At 44.5% G+C, this 19749-nt stretch overlaps 2 protein-coding genes across 3 annotated transcripts in view; one reads left to right on the top strand and one right to left on the bottom strand.

Annotated features, from left to right (window-relative positions):
* Nucleotides 1-1285: 1285 nt before the first annotated feature.
* On the bottom strand, nt 1286-19642 carry Mfap3 (microfibril associated protein 3). Its single transcript, XM_052757591.1, has 3 exons — nt 19548-19642; nt 8187-8627; nt 1286-5500 (listed from the first exon to the last, which is right to left on the bottom strand). Exons 2-3 carry the CDS (start codon nt 8458-8460, stop codon nt 4731-4733), a joined length of 1044 nt encoding a protein of 347 aa, XP_052613551.1. The 5' UTR covers nt 8461-8627; nt 19548-19642; the 3' UTR covers nt 1286-4730.
* The window catches only part of Fam114a2 (family with sequence similarity 114 member A2), a 36066-nt gene continuing 35928 nt past the window's right edge, over nt 19612-19749 (top strand). The window contains exon 1 of one of the 2 annotated variants that reach the window (XM_052757588.1): nt 19612-19718. The gene's annotated coding sequence lies outside the window, so the exon portion shown is untranslated. The remainder of the gene's footprint in view (nt 19719-19749) is intronic. The other variant, XM_052757589.1, reaches the window with a different exon arrangement.

A 19749-nucleotide genomic window follows, 5' to 3' on the forward strand; every position in this document is an offset into this window, starting at 1 on the left:
CTAGAATCATCTCCAAAATAAACTGCTTTCACACACACAAAAAAAAAAAGGTCTCAGGAGCTCCTTCTAGAACCCAAGTATGACATCCTGTGACCATGAAAGCCACACACACGAGAATGGAGAGGAGTTTAGGAGTCAAGTCCTCAAAAGCAGGCCTGAGCCCTTGTGCCATCCTTGGACTGCCTGTGCTGGAATTATTTGAGAAACAGTCTGTTTTTGGTCGGCCCCCATCCCCAGATTGCCTCAGCACATAGCCAGATGCAATTCTGAGAGGCATGAGGAACTCGTGGCTGACACTGTATCCTTTGGACATGGCTAACGGTGCTGGTGCTGCCTTTGCACCATACACCATGCTAAGCAAACCATGTTCCTTATGTTGCTCCAGCTAATCCTCATGTGGACTCTATCACCAAGTAGGCATCATCAAGCCTGGTGAAGAAATGCTGGAGTGTGTGGTGGAATTCCATTGAATTTAAATTTACTCCTCTTTAAAACAATCGACATCAAATTCCATACACCCATCCTTGCCTGCAAAGCCAGTGGGGGCATCAGGATCATGGTTTTTTGTCACTGAAAGTCAGGGCTGAATCTTCACTGCACGGAGCCTGTGGCACTTCGGTCACCAGCTGTATGTTCCGTCTTTGCCCTTTTCCTTTCTCTACTGGGTTCTGTCACTAGTGCTAACAGCACACTGATCCCAGAGCCAATGCCTCCGGCTGCTGAAGCGCATGTACATGATACAGCAGGAACACACACCAGTCCGCTGACCCGCTGTTGGATCTGTGTCCTAGTCATGGAGAGCTTCATTTCAGAAGTGGGAAGCTGTGCTGTTTGGGTCCAGAGTGACAGTTACCTGTTGGTTTGCTATGCAGAAGGTACCCACCAAAGTGTGGCGCATGGTACCACACAGATTAGGAGAATGTTGTGCCGAAACAATCACACTGCATTTAAACACACTCTTATTTACAATCATCAAGATCAGACTTCAGATGCTGGAGAGATGGCTAATAAGTTTAGAGCACTTGCTGCTCTTAGAGAGGACCTAGGCTCAGTTCCCAGCCACCTACATAGTGGCTCACAACCGTCCATAGCTCCAGTTCCAGGGGATCTAACAATCTCTTCTGACCTTCTCAGGCACCAGGCATGCCTGTGCTGCAGACATATGAGGGTGTAAACACCCCTACACAAAATAAATCTGAAAAGAGACCAAACTGGATCATATATGAGAAGAAACCTACTCTGTGGACTCAAGTAAACACTCCATTTAATGTACAACATTCAACTCTGACTTTTTTAATTCAAGTTTTTATTAAAATAAGTTGAGACACAGTACTATCGAAGAACACTCACTTCCTTTTGTGAGACAGGACAGGACCATAAGCACCCAGAAGTGTTCATGAGGCTGAGTGTTGTCATGTTCCTGTCCAGGTGAGAAGACTGTGGCTGGGAAATAGGACACACTAGAGTTACAATCACTGGCGTGGGGATGAGGGTTGGGGTTAGTGTGCTGCGCTGAGTTCTAGACAGCAAGCATGCAGCCTCCTGGGGTAGTCAGGGACCCAGCTGATCTGCTGTAGGGAAACCACATGCAGGGCACACACAAAGCGCTGGCCCAAGGGCTCCTGAGGTTGGGGGACTGAAGAAGTGCATGCAGGTGGGGATCTGACCTTAAGCTTGTGGAAGGAGGCAAAGTAGCAGAAGGGCTTTCTCGAAATTGTTCCGTGTTTTTATCAATGTGTAGTGGACAGGAAATGGACAAACTCACCGGTCCTGACAAGAATCAAGCCTAAAAGTCAGGCACAGTGGCACATACTTGTAACCTCAGCATTTGGAAGGCAGCAACAAAAGAATTGCTCCAAGTTCAAGGCCAGCCTAGGCTACATACTGAGACAAAGGCAGATGAAGGCCAGCAAGGCAGTCATGCTGTAATCCTAGTATTCAGGAGGCTGAGACTGCAGGATCATAAATTTGAAGCCAGGTTGGACAATATGGCAAGACCTATTTATAAATGTTTATTAAAAATATTTAAAGCATAATAGACATAATTTTGAGGACTGGGGCTATCAAACTGCTTTAAACACAACAGGGCATCAGCTCAAACAGTGCATGTGTGGAAGAGTACAGGAAGATGCTGAAATCACAACTTTGGGTAGATTTATTTTACAAAGCCACTATTTAATTCTGTAAGGACGTTCAAGTTCATTAAATGACAACACAAAATTCACAATATGGTGACAGACCTATTTGAGACACATTTTGCTGCTTAAAAGCATTAACAAAACAAAAGACTAACCTAGAAAATTCAGCCAGACAGAAAGATTACGACACCAGCTGGTAACAACAGCTGAGGTGAAGGGCTTACCAACAGCCGAGCCTGTTCAGTCCATTTGGTTTGATTAGACACAGAACTGTCCCTTCACTTTGAAAACCAGCTTTGTAAGTCCGCCACTCCTCCTGAGTCTCACCTACCCTGTGCTGATGGAACTCTTTGGCCACCAGGTGGGACACCACCGGGGGTGGGATCAAGTCCGTTCCCCCAACTACATGCCCAGTGGTTCGTTTACAGAGACAGGGTCTTGTTAGATAGCTCAGGCTGGCTCAGAACTTGCAGTCCTCCTGCCCCTGCCTCCCAGGTGCTGGCATTACAGGTGTGTTCCACCATACCCCATGCCTGTTTTATGTTTCTGTGACTGGCCCAGGCTACAGTGGAGTGGCCTGTATGAATTATGTGAGCTTACCCAACTGTTTTGGTATTTTCCATTTTTGCAAAGTATCATTTTCTAAAACTCTTGTCATTAAATGTGTCTACCTTAAAGTTCAAGACATTAATGTCCCTTTTAGGAACATGTGGTGTAAAACCATTATTTAAGGCAACAGACTTCATTGTAAGAAGTGACCCCAACCTTGCTTTATCAGGTGAGGGACTGCAGATCTGAGGGACATTCAGGAGACTGACCCCACAGAAGAGATTCTTAAAAATTTTAATACGTCCAGGGAACAGTGTAAGAAGGGAAAACGTTCTTAATTTAGGAAATGTTCAAAAGCCCTTGTTCTACAGCCAAATGTACAAAAACAGCTTTCCTTAAAGAAACACACATCTCTGAGCCAAGGCAAGCTTTTTGGTTAAATGATTGTTAGCTTTTGTTTGGCTCTAGAGGTTTCCATGGAAACAGCCTGAGAGATAGAAAAGGCAGTATTACCATATTATCCATATGCCACCTGATAAAACTGCACACGGATTTGTTCATGCTGCCCAGAGCAGAGGCGTCATATCTGATAAGCCTGGACAAAGGCAGGCACTGAGTTCACTGGTTACACTATGACTTTCCTGTCGTCCTGTTTGTTTGACACTTCAAATTAAATTCTGATGAACACCTCCTCTGCACATTTCCCTCAGGACCTTCTAGTTCAAGCAATGCTTCCAAAACTAGAAGCCAGATGAAGTGAAGCATCGCACTGAGCTCCACAGCCATGATGTTAACATTCTCTAAGCGCTTCCTGCAGGTGAGATGATGTGAAGATTATTTATAATCTATCATGTCAATCTTGGCCAGGCAGGTCTGGATTATCTGTTCTAATAACTCACTGAACACGATGATCTCATCTGATTTCAGCTAAGTGCTTCTGGAAAGGATACAAATGCAGCCCTTACTCAAAAGGATGTATCAGAAGAACAAACATACCAGCAATGATGAGTCTCAACAAGACAAGAAGAGGTGTATCACCTTTAGCACCACGTTGAGGACCACAGAGGGCTGGCAAGAGTGTTGCTGGGCTCGCTCGAAAGTGGATTCTGCACTTCTGGACCCAAACAGAGCCCACTTGGGAATTCAGTACTTGTAAGAAGAGGAAGCCTGAGACATTATTAAAAAGTATCAAAATTTATGATTTGCCAGAGATGACTTGACATTACTCTTGTTCACAAAACACTGAAAACATTCTTCCTTGAGGACATCGAGGCCAGCCTCAATGGTCTTGGTAAGCTAAAAAGACAGAATGTACTCCCAAGAAGGATACATTTCTTGTGGAGAGTGTTTTTTTCTCTTTTTCCTTCGGTTTTTCAAGACAAGGTTTCTCTGTGTAGCCCTCGCTGTCCTGGAACTTGCTCCATAGACCAGATTGGCCTTGAACTCAGGGATCTGCTTGCCTCTGCCTCCGAGTGCTAGGATTAAAGGCCTGTGCTACCACACCCAGTGAGAATGGTTTTTTAATGGCAACTTACTCTCCGCATCTGTGGAACACAGCGGTGCCTCACTGAAAAGATCTGTCCGGGCACACGTGACTGCTCATGCCCCAGGGCAGAGCATCTCCGTGTGTGGCATTGGTGTAGACAACTAGAGTGCAGAAGAAAGTTCCAAAAGAGGAACCAAAGGTCTAGTGAAAGGCTGGCTTAAGGGCTACAGGTAACTGTTGGGCCAGACACCACTCACTGAGAGAGAATAAATCCCTTATTTCACTGATGGGGAAACCCGGGCTTCAATGTGTCACATGTGAGCCAAAGAAAAACTGTGACCAGAAAAGAAGTCTCACTGTGTTAACAGCCTTTCACTTTTAGCACATGTCGCTTCAGCAACCTTTATCAGAAAAATGTCTTTTCAAAAGGACTTTGGCAATTCATGGTCTGGTGTGCTTGAGGTTAAGGGGAAGACCCTGGTCATCTTGTAATAATGCTATGTCCTCATAGCAAGCTCTTTTCCTGAGCACTGGGCAAGCTGTCAGTGGTCACATGCTCATTCTCTGGGGTGAGTGCTGCCCTCGGCAGGTGCCGGGTCATCACAAGTGCTGAAGTGACTGCTGTCTTGAGAGGCTGTCCCAATACTTTTGGTCTCTGACTGAAGGTGGACAGACACCTGCACTGCTATCTCCTGGCCTTGCTCACTGAGAGAACCGTCATCCGAATCTCCACCAGGTGAGTTACTTCGTCCCAGCTCTGGGTTAATCACATAGATGCCACCTTGAGCATCCAAGGCAGGTCTCTCCTTGATTCTCTCTCCCATGTCATCAGGGTCATCCACTCGCACAGCCTCAAACATTTCCTCAACAAAGGCCCGGCAGTTGAGAATAAGGGGCGGGAGAGGGACACTTCTGGCTAGTTCTTCAATGTAGCGGGCAAACTCCATGGTCTTAAACTGGGTGACCTTGGCAAGCTCCAGGGTTTTGGCTGAGGTGATGATGGGGATGCGCTTTGCTATCTCAAAGGCCTTCTGGAGCTTTTCAGCCCCCTCAGTCCTGAAGAACTCATTGATGGCCTTCTCAGTCTTTCGGAGATGGGTGCTCATCAGGCATAGCCGAGTGACATTCAGGATGAGTGTGATTGTGAAGGCGATCAGGCACACAACCATATAGTAGACACTCATGTCTCCAGAGGTGAAGATCACACGGAGGGTGACTGAGTAGGAGGCACGAGTTGGAGAGGTGACGATACACGTATAGAGCCCTCGGTCATCAAAGGCGACATTGGTGATATTTAGGAAGTTATCGGAAACTAACCATTTTCCACCTAATAAATCCAACAGAAATGGGAAAAAAATTTACAGAAAAGACCAACTGTCTTGTCAATATTCGCCTTTTCATAAAACTATTGTAACTTGTCTGTTAGGCTTGTTGTGGGATGTCTTTCCATATGCTGTGAATATGTGCTGCTCCCATTGTCTAATAAATAAAGCTGCACTGGCCAAGGCAGTTCAGAATGGAGTCAGGCGGGAGATCCAAGAGGGACAGAGAGAGGAGAAAGACAGAGTCAGGAGATGCTGCAAGTCGCGGCCAGGAGAAGCAAGATGTGAGAGAACTGGTAACGCCGTGAAGCCATGTGGCAAAACAGATTAATAGGAATGGGGTGAGTTAAGATGTAAAAGCTAGTTAGCAAGAAGCCTGAGCCATGGGCCATACAGTTTGTAATTAACATAAACCTCTGTGTGTTTACTTGGGACTGAGCTGCAGGACTGGGCGGGACACAGGAAAACTTCCGACTAGATGGGCACTACTGTTTCGATCATGCTAAAAACTAGAAAGAAAGGAAGAAAGAAAAGCAGACTTCCATGTGTGATTAGGATTCTATCAGCATAAAACAAGCAATGAAAATTGAACTTCCTGACCATCTAGGGCCAGCATTTCCTTCTCACAGCCAGACAACAAGCATCCACATAGATCCAAAAGACGATTCTTTCAAAGACATCCTCATCCATGTGTTTGAGTCTACACCATGCTGCTACCTATACCTTTTCATACATGAGATGGACATATCTCAGAAGCATAGATATGTTTATTTATGGGGTGATGGGCTATGTACTTTTATCTTTATTGAAATGTTGCTTACTTTCATCATGAACTCATATGACAAGGTCCTGAAGTTATTTTTAGAAAAGCAACTAGCGTGGGGCTGGAGAGAGAATTCAGTGGGTAAAGGTACTCCTCACCAAGCCTGATGACCTAAAGCTCAGCAGCAGTATGCTTTTGCTGCCCTCTGCCTCTTGACTATGGATGTAAGACAACCAGCTGTTTTGAGTTACTCCACTGGCTTCCCTGCAATGACAGACTGTAACCTGGAATGTTGAGCTGTAACAAACCCTTCTTCCTAAGTGCCCTTTGTCAGGGTATTCTACTACAGCAACTGGAAAGAGATTAAGGCAACTAGACTTTTAGTGTGTGGTGTTGGAGATCCAACCTGTTTGCTAGGAAAGGATTTAGCACTGAGACACACTCCACTGCTTAGGGAATAGGTCCTTGAGAAGGGAAAAGCACCTGTCTCTTCTGCTTTAACTCAACTGAAGAACGAATACCTTTTATGTTTAAGAGTATTTCCTGAAAGGTTAGCTTATGGGGATCCTAGAACTTCTTCATCATTTTGGCTTTCATGGTCACTTCTCTTTGAGGTACTTTGTAACTCAAGTATTTATCACAAAGATCTTCCTTTTTGTTTTTTTGAGACAGGGTTTCTGTGTAACCCTGGCTGTCCTGGAACTCACTCTGTAGACAAGACTGGCCTTGAACTCAAGAGATCTGCCTGCCTCTGCCTCCTGAGTGCTGGGATTAAGGGCATGTTCCACTACCACCCGGCTTGATCGTTCTTTTTTTTTTTTTAATGATTTATTTTTATTTTATGTACAAACATGTTTTGCCTGCATATATGTCTCTGTACCACTTGCATGCCTAATGCCTGTAGAGGCCAAAGGGCATCTGGTTCCCTTAAACTGGAGTTACGGAAAGTTGTGAGCTGCCAAATGGATGCTTGGGTCCTCTGGAAGAGCAGCTAATGCTCTTAACCATTGAGGCACCTCCCTCAAAGATCTAACAGAACACTAGCAAAGAACTAGTTTAAATTAAGATGTACATCAAACAAATCACACAAAGAAGAATAAAATAAAAGTCCAATAAAAAGTAAACTTGGACTGAATTATCAGGGTACAATTCTTTTTTAAATTGTGTGTGTGTGTGTGTGTGTGTGTGTGTGTGTGTATGTGTATGTATGGGTCTACACACCAGTGTATGTGTGGACACCAGAAGACAACTTGTGGAAGTCGGCTGCTATCTCTACCATGTGGGTACAAAGTTGCCAGGCTTGATGGCAAGTGCTTTTACTTACTGAGCTATCTTGATGACACATTGCTGTGTAATTCTTATGACAGAAATAAAGATAAGAGAAACTTTGTTTTCAACCAAATTAAGAAAAACAAACAAATAAACAAAAAAAGCTGAAGTTGGGCATGGTGGTACATGCCAATAATCCCAGCACTTGGGAATTGGAGGCAGGATGATATGGAGTTCAAAGTCATTCATGGCTACAGAGTTCCTGGTGAACCTGAACTATAATACTTTGCCCAACACAAAGCAAACAAACAAAGAAATAAGTAAAAGAAAACTCAATAGGAAGGAAAGTAGCTTACTGTCACATGATTATCTTTTAAATTTATACCTATCCTCTTTTTGTTAAATAATTATAATTATTTTGTTCTTTTTGATATGTATAATACTTCAGTCCCTAACCATCCCACCTCTACCCCTACCCTCCATGCTAGGGATCAAACCCAGGGCTTTGTGCATTTTAGGAAAGTGCTTAACCACTGTATCCTTAACCCCCTTTGAAGCCAGTCCCCTTGACATATATATTGGAGAATTCTTGCTCAGTATATCATAACCCCCTAAAGCTAGGTTGAGTCACCTGGCTGACCACACTTTTATAGGATTACCTCTGCCATGTAGCTGCCGTCCTTTCGAGTTGTACCAGTGGACATCTCCATACTGATCCATCGTGAGAAGACACTCCAGGGAAACATTTGTTCCCTCTTTGGCTATGATGACATCATCACCAGAATAGGAACCTGCTGAGAGTTCAAAGCTTGGGAGAAATGATACATTGTAAGAACTCTGATTTGCTCCCAGTGGGGCCACATCTTCCAAAAGCAGAGCAGCTGGCACAAGAGTGACCACCACTAAGATGGACAGACAATGATTCAGCTTCATGGGAAAAGCAAAGACAGTCTTCTTTAGACTTGGAAAACTCAAACGTGGCTATGCTCAACAGGATCGCAGTGGATGACTTGCTGTTGGTAGAAGAGTTTTCCACAGGAGTGGTCCAACAGTGTTCCGAGGCTCTCACTATTCAAAGGACGAGGAGTGTGGAGACCAGCCTAGAAGAAAGCCATAGAGTGTTTACCCAACCGAGTCTCATCATGGGGTAAAGCTGCATACCCCAGAAATGAAGAGACACGAAACCAATGAGGCAACTGGCACTGACATCAGGGATGATGAGAGCAGCACCTCAGAGACGGAGAAGAGGGCTGAGCTGGAGTCAGCAGACTTAGACTCCAGCCAAACCTCACGGCCAGCTCCCCCATCTTGGCAAGCAGCAGCTTTCTCTCTCTGGGCTTCCATTTCCTCATCTGCCCACTGAAGGGAAGGATGAGAGACGCTCTAAGGATGCTTCTGGATCTAAATGCTGAGCTTCCATTTAACTTGGACAATTTCTATGCAACTGGGAGCCAATGGAGAGCTGAAATACAGTTTAACATCTTTTATTTCAACCTGCACCACAACCATATGCTGTATCAGTATGTAAAGCAACTGATATGTCTTGCTCTTTACCATGGAGATCAGAAGCTGGGTAATTCAACTACATATGCAGATTAAACAAATACTTCAGGGACATATGAGGTAGAATCTGGTTTTGTTAGGAAAAAACAGAAACAAAAACCTGTGTCAGAGCGAGATCCAGGACAGGCACCAAAACTACACAGAGAAACCCTGTCTCGAAAAACCAAAACCAAACCAAACCAAACCAAACAAACAAACAAACAAACAAACAAACAAAAAACCCTGTGTGACCTACATGAACAGAGATACTGACTTCTAAGTCTATACATCTCCCTCTCAGAATGTTATACAAAAATTTAGCATATTTTTTACAATTAAGAGATACAACAGTATATTTAATGGTATGTACAATTAACAAATTTTTAGACTGAAGTCTAACAAAATTGACATCTTAAATGTGTAGCTGGTAGAAACAATATACAACTACAAGGAAAGGCTATTAGGTTTGGAGAAGAATAAACTATAACTAAAGCAAAATAAAAGTCTAGCCTGAGCCCAGGTGTTTATGATTTTCTTCTTGCTAATTTGATTCCCCATTTAAAATCACCAGCTTGCAAGGAAAATGTCAATTTACACTCCTATAAATATGTGGCGAGGCTCTGCTTTATTTCTTGTCAAAGTCCAAGGTAATTAGCTTTGGAGATGACGTTTATCTACTTTTATACTCACAGCAAGGCTGCTTGATCACAGAACATAAAAACCAATGGGTCATTGTATTTTGCCATTAAACCCTTAAAGTCTGAATTACAAGTTTTAAAATGTCATTTAATTTTCATTAGGCTCTTGAAGGACTGGATGAATAATGACAATAACAAAAAAATCTCAATCTTTAACATTTAAGGACAGGCTATTTAGAATACAACAAAAACTTCTGACTTTGGCTCTACAGGATAGATTAAATGTGTTTACTTCCATTTCCTCCTATAAACCTACTAAAATGATATTGAAGGAAACAGCCGTGGGCATTTAATAAATGATTTAGCTTAATTACTAGACTTCACAGTGATGCCAGAAGTTCATGGGAGTCTGATCCAATAACGGAGGTGACAGGCACAAACACTTACTGAGGAGGACCAGGAGCCAGGCTGTGCTAGTATAAGCTGCAAGCTCTTAGACACTGAAGATGAGCAACGGCTGCCAGGCAAGACTTTGTCCTTCTTCTTACTAGCAGTTCTCATGGTGAGAGTTCTAAGCGTTTCCCCAGTTTTATCTAAATCAAACTGTGAAATGTCATTTACTCCACTGCCATACTTTTTACTATTTACTAGAGCAAAGCTTTTAAATCCACTCACTTTCTTTTTGTATATTTATTTATTTTTTTATTTTTATTATTTAAAGATTTCTTTTTTTTTAAAAGATTTATTTATTTATTATGTATACAGTGTTCTGCCTACATGCATGCTTGCAGGCCAGAAGAGGGCGCCAAATCTCATTTCAGATGGTTGTGAGCCACCATGTAGTTGCTGGGAATTGAACTCAGGACCTCTGGAAGAACAGCCAGTGCTCTTAACCTCTGAGCCATCTCTCCAGCCCCTTGTATATTTATTTTAAAGGGAAACTGTACACCACTTCTGTGGATAAAATCGCCTGCATGGTGAGTATAAAAATGACTCACTCCAGAGTTACTGCCACCTGCTTCAGGCTCAGAGATGGATACCCCCTATCTTTGTAGCCTTGTGCTATGAGGACTGCTGGCTCAGCAGTCCTCACGAGGCCAGTCATTGCCCACTGCTGCTGTGTGTCACAGGAAGGTCTGTTCCCATGCTGTGTTCTCTGGCTGTCCTCACCCTGCAGTCAATGCCCATTCCACAAGTGAGCCATGTCTCTTGACTACTCCATTCTTTGACTCTTTGATTCCTGTTGTTGAACAAGGATCCCTTTTACTTACCCCAGTCATTACAATCCCCGAGTCTATCCCTGATTTCATGACAGAACCAAAAATCTAACCCAGTCTCCTTCCCTCCAGAATCAGGATCCAGCATTCTCTGCATCCTGAGTTTGGTCGTGAGATATACCTGTCATTATAGCTTGTGGCTCTTTCCTGGACACCTCTTGACCAGTAACCCTCTGCTCTTTGCCTGTGCCCTAGCCTTCTACCTGAGAAGTTCCATTCTTTTATTTTTTCATTTATTTTTTTTATTTATTATGTATACAGTGCACATATCCCTGCAGGCCAGAAGAGGGCACCAGATCTCATTACAGATGGTTGTGAGCCACCATATGGTTGCTGGGAATTGAACTCAGGACCCCTGGAAGAAAGAGCAAGCGGTGCTCTTAACCTCTGAGCCATCTCTCCAGCCCCAGAAGTTCCATTCTTGATCTTCCCATCCCTCAGATCTACTGCATTGGTTATGCTCTTGGGGAGGCTTTTTGCAGTGAGCGTACCCCACATTCTGGGTCCTCCTGCATTTCCCCCCTTGGGGAAGCATCAAGCACAATGTATATCCTCTGACAGGCTGGCACCTAGTATATGCTCAGTAGAAATGTGAATAGATGAGAATGTGGGTCTCCATGCTGAAGCTCAGTGCTGGTAAAGGTAGAGAAGAAGGAGGTGCCAGGGTAGGAGGTGAAGCAGAACTGGTACAGACTAGAGCGTGAAAAGCTTCTTGGTTTGGATTTTGTTTTCCCTATAAACATGGTGGGTGTCTATCTCTGAGCTTGAAGCAGGTGGCAGTACCTCTAGAGTGAGTAACACTGTGTTTTTTTTTTTTTTTTTTTTCTGAGACTGGGTTTCTCCGTGTAACAGCATTGGCTGTTCCAGAACTTGCTCTGTAGACCAGGCTGGCCTCGAACTCACAGAGATCCACCTGCTTCTGCCTCCTGAGTGCTGGGATTAAAGACGTGTGCCACCAGCACCCAGCTGCACTGTTGTTTTTAGTTTTAAGTGTAGAGGCATTTTTCAAAGGGACTTGCAACTTCTTCATTACCTGGTACTAGAGGAAAAATGTGGAAGTAAAAAAAAAATCACCAAATTCAAGAATTCAAGCCCATCTAGGTATTATCATCACTCAAGAGAGCTGTTAAAATACAGATCTGATTTGGGCTTAGGTTAACCTGCCGGGTAATTCTGAGGCAAGGGTCCCAAGACTGCCATCAGGCAGCACCAACGGCTCCCTTCCTCTCTGACAGTCCTGCTAATGGTGCTCTAGACTGCTGGAACACTTCCTACCGCACAGCTGAGCTGTCACAGTCCATCTGTGGCTTCTTCTGCACTGGTACAACTGATGCCTGCAATCTGGTAAAGCCAGGGTGGCAGAGGTGCAGAGTGCAGACTTGAGCCTGATTTCCTGATGGGTATCCAGGCATTCAGGTCTGGATTCTAACCAGCCCTGTAGTTTTTACAAAGGACTTAAATCTGTGTCTTGTCCTCTCATCTTTAAAGTAGGAAAAACAATAGTACCTATTCTTACAGGAGAGTGACAACTAGAGTAATTCACGTAAAACACAGCCTGGCAGCAACACTCACTAAATACACTTAGTGACTGCTGCTGATGGTTCTTTAGAGGTGCGTACACGCACACTATCTGACAGTTACACCATTAGACACTTTTACTCAGAATATCCCACAACTATATAATAATCTGGGGTGGGGAGGCACCGTTGAAATTTCAACTTTCAGTTCAAAACATCACTTACTTATGGTCTCACCACAAATCAGTAATCTGCAGTAACGTGAGTCAAACGCAGGCAGTACATGTCACATTACCTGGGCCCTGCACTTGTGGCAGTCAAGCTTCCCTATGATCCACGTACCCTGTGGGTCCCTTTTCAAGCCCTGCCTGTGTTTGCCTGGGTCAATCCTTTAGTTAAGTAAGCTAACTGAAACCTCTGTTCTTGGGATTTAGATGGAGACATTTAGGGCCATTTGAGAAGGGCAGGTATTCGGGGGGTTGAGACAGTTTGGTTCAGCCTACCTACAAAGGAAAACTGGGGACAGGACAAGAGGGATGAAGAGGAGAGAGAGCCATGAGGAGATGAAGGAGGAGGTGGAGAAAGAGGCTCACACATGCTGCTTTGGCACCTAAAGAACTGCTTGGTACCAATGACTTTTTTTTTTCTTCCTTAAAGAAATAAACATCTTTATTTGATTTTACTCAAAATTGAAACCACAAATCATTAAGGCGTACCTTGCAAACAAGGAAGCAAATGGGGAAAGGGTTAGGTAGGAGAAAGAGTAAGCCTTGTAAAATGAACAGAAGCACAGCTGTGGTCATCAGGTGATCTCTGTTAACATCTATCTCCAATTATTCTCTTTATACTATGGCAGCACTTCTCAGCTGGTGGGTCTCCACCCCTTTGGGGGTCAAATGTCCCTTTCACAGGGGTTGCATATCAGACATCCTGCATATCAGATAGTTATATTATAATTCATAACAGTAGCAAAATTACAGTTATGAAGGGCAACAAAAACAGTTTTATGGTTGGGGGTCACCACATCATGAGGAGTTGTATCAAAGGTCAAAGTATCAGGAGGGTTGAGAACCACTGCACTGGGGGTGTTTTGAGCAAAGTGCCCTGTGGCTCACCTCTGCAGTCTTTGCTGTATACTGACACAGCGATTGTGTGGGCTGGGGGTTCACAACCCCCCCCCCAAAAAAAAAACAGGGTCTAGAGAGACACAGCAGCCACCCTGAAGCCACCTATGCCAAAGGGAGCACAGCAGCCTGAACCTGACTTCACGCCAGGAGAAAACCAGATCTGAAACAGTCTTGAGTGTCCAGTCAGCACCAGCCACTTCAGACCAGTCATAGGCAGCCTGAACACAAAGGCCTTCTGATATCAGCCGTGAAGAAACAGCACCCCCCTGCAGGTGGGAGATGTTGAGCAGTTGTGGACAACAGTGGCAAAAGTCCAAGGTGACAGCAGAAGGGGAGGGAGGGTTCACATACTCATGGCTTACTCCTCACATGAAAGCTTACGTTAGCTTCGGTGGTTTCTGCTACCTGAAACCAGAACTTCGTCCAGTGGCCATTCCCTTTTCATCAGCAGTGATGACAGAGGTTAGCAACTGTCACTGCTCAACTCGTAGCCTGACTCTACATCAATTAAATCAGGAACCCATCCCTCAGAAAGTGAAGTAGCCAACGCTTCAAGTGCTCCTCAGGTGAGTCACTCTGTCCCATACACTCAGGAAGTTACGAACTAGTTTAGAAGCTGGGGATAGAAACAGCTAACTACACATACACACACACACACACACACACACACACACACACACACACACACACACATACACACACACATACAATATGGCATGAGCAGTGCTTAAGGGAAGTGCAACTGTGCTGTGAATGCCAGAAAAAAAAAAAAGAGGGATCATGAATTTCAGGAGTGTGACCCACTTTTAAATCTGGCACTTCCAACACCATGCCTGGTATTCTCAGTGTAGCAGCTGACATGTTAGGATCATGAAGCAGCAGAAATGTAGATGATTTTTCCCTAGACAACCATTCTGAATATTGACTATTATTTTAAAAGTCGGGAAGAGAAGAGCCTTCACTGTCATAGCAGACTGCTCGGCTGCTGTTCCTGCCAACTTTGAGTGAAGAAATATTTCCATTCGGCTCCGACTCGCAACAGAAGCAAACAAGGAAGCAATGTGGCTGACTTCCGTTCCGGGGCTCAGTATTAAGTTGGCTGAGCAAAGCGCCGTTTGCAGAAATCATTCTGGGATAAGTCAAGGGGGAGAACACTGATGCCCAGATGGCAATGTTTTTCACTCCAATTACAGCAGGATACTAATGTCTCATTCTCCATAATTAACTGCTCCTTGCTGTATTTACAGTGTATCCGCTCTGCTCTGCCTTCAGTCACGTGTGCAAAGTGGAGGCGCTCCCACAAACTACCACACAGTTGACAAAGTGGCATTCTGCGCTGGCAAGGAGAAAAGCAAATGGAGAGCAGCTTGCACGTACCCTCCATCCACCGCAGAGAGCAAACACAGTTGTGCTGCTTACTGCCGGTGTTGCCGTGGGGATCTGTGACATTCAACGTTAGTTCTGGGGCCAAAGAGATGGCCCAGTGGGGAAAGACACCCGTTAAGTAAGTCTGAAGAAGTGAGTTCTACCCCAGGACCCACAGAAAGATAGAAGGGGAGAACTGACTCTACACAGTTGTCATCTGACCTCTACACATGTACCATGGCACACACACTGCCTGTTCCCATACACACACACACACTAACTCCGTCTATATGTCTACACATGTACCATGGCGCACACACTGCCTGTTCCCATACACACACACACACACACTAACTCTATCTATACATCTACATATGCACACATACACACACATATTTAAAGTTACAATTATTTGAACAGAGGTCATCATTTTGAGGGCCCATTTACTTAAACGTTTCTAGTCTATATTTTCAGTCATATCCTGGAGTACACCACCCTACCTCCAGACATGGGGCAATTTCAACTTAAACGTCAACATATTTCCTGGCATAATGAAAACATCTTCTGTATTCATCCTTTTTGGAGCTTTGTTTAAATACCAGCATCATTCTAACTTTTATCCTTTTTGCCGTAACAGTGACTGCCAGTGGATGGCAGGCTTAGATTTAGGACCTCTCCACCCCATTTTCTTCCCTCTGTAGTCTGAAACTGAGAAAGATCTCACTGTATCTTTTTTTTTTTTTTTTGAGACAGGGTTTCTCTGTAGTTTTGGTGCCTGTCCTGGAACTCACTCTGTAGACCAGGCTGGCCTCGAACTCACAGAGATCTGCCTGGCTCTGCCTTCCAAGTGCTGGGATTAAAGGCATGGGCCACCGCTGCCCAGCCGACCTCACCGTATCTTTAACTTAGTAGATACAACCCCTCACGGTAATCCCAGACCTACTTGTCCAACATACACACAGCTTAGAGGGTATCCATATAATCCTTCCAGTTTTGTAATATCAAAATTCGAGGATTATGTAGTTTAGAGGCTAGAAAAATGGGTTCTGGAGTTACAAGTACTCAGTCCTTCCTTGCTCTGGGTGAAGCCCAGGCTGGAAAAGCCTCTGTTTTCACATCTATTGAATGAGGTTATTAACAGTAATGATCTTGGAATGTCTAGAAGCATGACTGTGGGAACATTATAAATACATTGCAGCTGGAGTAATCTCCAGTCCTGCCTGGCCCGTGGTCAAGACAAACCTCTCTCACCTGCTCGTCCTGCAGCCACTCAGACCCAAATAAACACACAGATGCTTATATTATTTAAACTGTTTGGCCTAATGACTCAGGCTTCTTGCTATCTAGTTCTTATATCTTAAATTAACCCATTTCTATTAATCTATAAGTTGCCATGTGGCTTGTGGCTTATTGGTACTTTACATCTTACTTCTCACAGTGGTGGCGGCTGGCAGCATCTTCTGACTCAGCCTTCCACTTCCCAGAATTCTCCTCTCTCTTTGTCCCACCTATACTTCCTGCCTGGCTACTGGCCAATCAACATTTTATTTATCAACCAATCAGAGCAACACATTCACAGCATACAGAACATATCCACCGCAATACATGCTGTAGTTATTATACGTTTTAGATATTTTCCAGTTAGGTCAATTGTATCTATCCAAATCACAGTCCTCTTATCTCATCTGGGTACCACACTCTCAGCCCAATCTAACTCCTTGTGCTATACCCAAATACTGTCTTTCAAAGAAAGACAAAATCTATTAGGGGACTTTTCACTATCCTAGAGCTAAGCTTCACACTCCAGCTAGCAGCTCTACCTCTCCAGGAATGGAGTATGTAGGCAGCAGGGCACACATGCACCAGTTGCTTGAAGTACGCATGCTTATAACTTGGTACCATCTTTACCTGCTCCTCTGTTACTTGCTCAGATGTGTTCTAGGATGCTTAGTTCCTGTATCTGGAGGCTGATCACACCATCAACCCTTTCTTTGCCTAAAGTCGTACAGTGTTCCCACCGACAAGCTTCAACTGTGTCTGTCTTACTCTCTACTGCCTCTACGTAGTTTTCAACTTCATGTTTGGCTTCTAGTTGCTCTTTTGTTTATCAACTCCCTTCCCCAGCAACATCTCTCCATGAAGATTCTACTTGCAATTCTCATCTCCTGTTAGTCAGGAGACCTACTTACCCAAACTCTCCCCTGCCCTCTTTATTTGGGGTTTCTTTTTTCTTCGAGACAGGTTTTCCCTGTGTAGCTTTGCGCCTTTCCTGGAACTCACTCTGTAGACCAGGCTGGCCTTGAACTCACAGAGATCCGCCTGGCTCTGCCTCCCGAATGCTGGGATTAAAGGTTTGTACCACCACAGCCCACTTATTTGGGGTTTCTTTGCTTGCTCAAGGTTCTAGCACCCTGAAAGTTAAACTTCAGCAAGACTGATCAGTTTCCCTTAAGTTATCTCACAGAAGCCCATCTGAAAAACCTCAGCCTTTGACAGAAGGCCACTTCCTGGGGAAGGGTGCAATATTTGGAGTTCAGATGAGCATCAATCTGGGAGGAGGAAAGGTGTCCATTCAAAAACTTGCAACTAGTTTCCATTCTCAGGCTCTGAAAACTGTTTATAAAGAGATCTTAAGAGAGGGAAACAGCCTTTTGTTGTTGTTGGCTTTTTTTCTTCAGGAACAACACTCCAGGGAATATGAACTATAAATGGCTTTGCAAACTCAACTTTGAGAAAATACCAGATTAATCTGCGGTGCTTGTTAAAGATGTAGAGTTCTGGCCTCTCTCGGATGAACATTATAGCTGTGCTGATTTACAAATCAAGCTTACATTTCTGTTAACTGTCATGACAATACTGTAATTCAGCAATTCCCACATATGGAACAGGGAGTCCTGGGTATCCCTGAAACAGTTTCATGTCTCTGCTCACACGTGATGAAATTTTTCTGAAGGTTACACAATGATATTCATACTTCAAGAGAACATAGGAGAAACCGAACCTAGCTGTATTCTAGGAAGCCAAGCATTAGAGAAATTGTCTTTTTGTTGTTTTTGAGAAAAGGTCTCACATAGTCCAGACTGGCCTCAAATTTGTACCCCAAGATAAACTTAAAGTCCTCCTCCTGCCTGTAGTTCCATTTCCCAAGTACTGGGATTACAGACACATTGCCAGCATTTCCCACTGGAAAATATTCTTTAAGGAAATGTCAGTTATCACTTAATGAGCTTACTATTTTAAAATAAGTTATTTTTTTGAGAGTGACTTTAATTTCTTATATGGAGACTACTGGTAGTTGTAATGTACATAAACAAAACCTTTTGAAATTCTTCATAAGTTTAAGTGCAATGGGCTACCAAGACCCCAAAAATGTCACAATTGTTGCTATATTAGTAATGGCAATGTGTAAGAGATAAAGACAGTTACCAGCTGACCAAGATATACCCCTATTCTATACATTTTCCTTCACAAAAGAAAACCAGAAGAAATCTATTTTATACTTTTAGTTTATCTGTTGACCAGGCACTTCTGTTTGAGATAGGATGTGGTTATTTAGCTCTGGCTGGCTTAGAATTCACAACGTAGCCAAGGCTAGCCTTAACTTGCAATCCTACTTCAAAGGAATAGGCATTTAGTAAGGTCCCAAGTAACATCAATGTACCAAAATTTAAAGAATTCTCATCGAAAATAAAAATCGTTGAAAGGTTTTAGGAAGTGGTAATTACATCTGGACACTGATGTAAGGGATTGACGAGAAGGAGGAAACTGGAACCTTTGTTTGTTTTCAGATGCTAGGGATCAAACCCAGGGCCTCGCACACGATAGGTGAGCTACACAGCAGCACCAGATCTGGACACTTGAAATCAAGTCTTTGCCTCCCTGGGCTTCAGGTGTCCCCATTTTTACAAAAATGCGTTTAATGCCTTCCTGGTTCTGTCAGTCAGCGTTTTGTGCATTCAAACTGCTCAGGGGCAAATGAAGCGACGCATTATAAACCCTACAATTATAAATCAAGAGCACGTCACCCTCCTGCTTAGAAACCTTTACACACTTCCCACCGAGTTCCGAATGAAAAGTCAGACTCCTCGCCACTGAGCCGACACCGACTCGGTGCCCAGGCTTCTATCCTCCCTCCCTCCCTCCCTCCGTGCGCGCTGTCGCCCTTGGCCAGTCTCTCCTCTTGCAAAGCTCTACTCCTACTCCAGGTCGGCAGGAGGCTTCCTCCTTTTCACTTCCCACTCGGTTCCAGTCTACCACCTCATTTAAACTTCGAGGAAGCACGTAACTACCATCTCAGACACCGTTGTTTTGACGTTTTGGGGTCTCCCTTCCCCACCACCTCGGCAGAGAGGCGGGAGCCGGGTCTTCACCGGTTCCCGGTGTGACCCGGGGCGTCGCTGGCCCTCTCCAGTACTCTGTAAATACTCCATGGCGGAACCCCCACACCCTCACCAGGCCTTCACGGAGGGCGGACACCCCTGCAACCCTCCGCGCCCAGCCCCAAGCATCTCCACCTCTCAGGGAGCTAGCTACCTGAGCAGAGTGTTCACTCACCTCACCGGACTCAGCTCCTTCCGCCCCAGCGGAGGCTTGACCCGGAAGCACTCCTCGAAGGTGAGCCCGCCTCCGTGCGGAGATCGGGAATATTTCCGTGATCGTCGGAGCGGCGAGCGGGGCGGCGGTAGCCGCGGTGAGAGGCGGTTGTCGGCACTGCGGCTTTTCCGGGTGAGGGCGGCGAGGGCTGGGGTGGCTGGGG

Source organism: Peromyscus californicus, unplaced genomic scaffold (genome assembly GCF_007827085.1).
Source record: "Peromyscus californicus insignis strain IS unplaced genomic scaffold, ASM782708v3 Scaffold_3__1_contigs__length_106647218, whole genome shotgun sequence".
Lineage (NCBI taxonomy): Eukaryota > Metazoa > Chordata > Mammalia > Rodentia > Cricetidae > Peromyscus > Peromyscus californicus.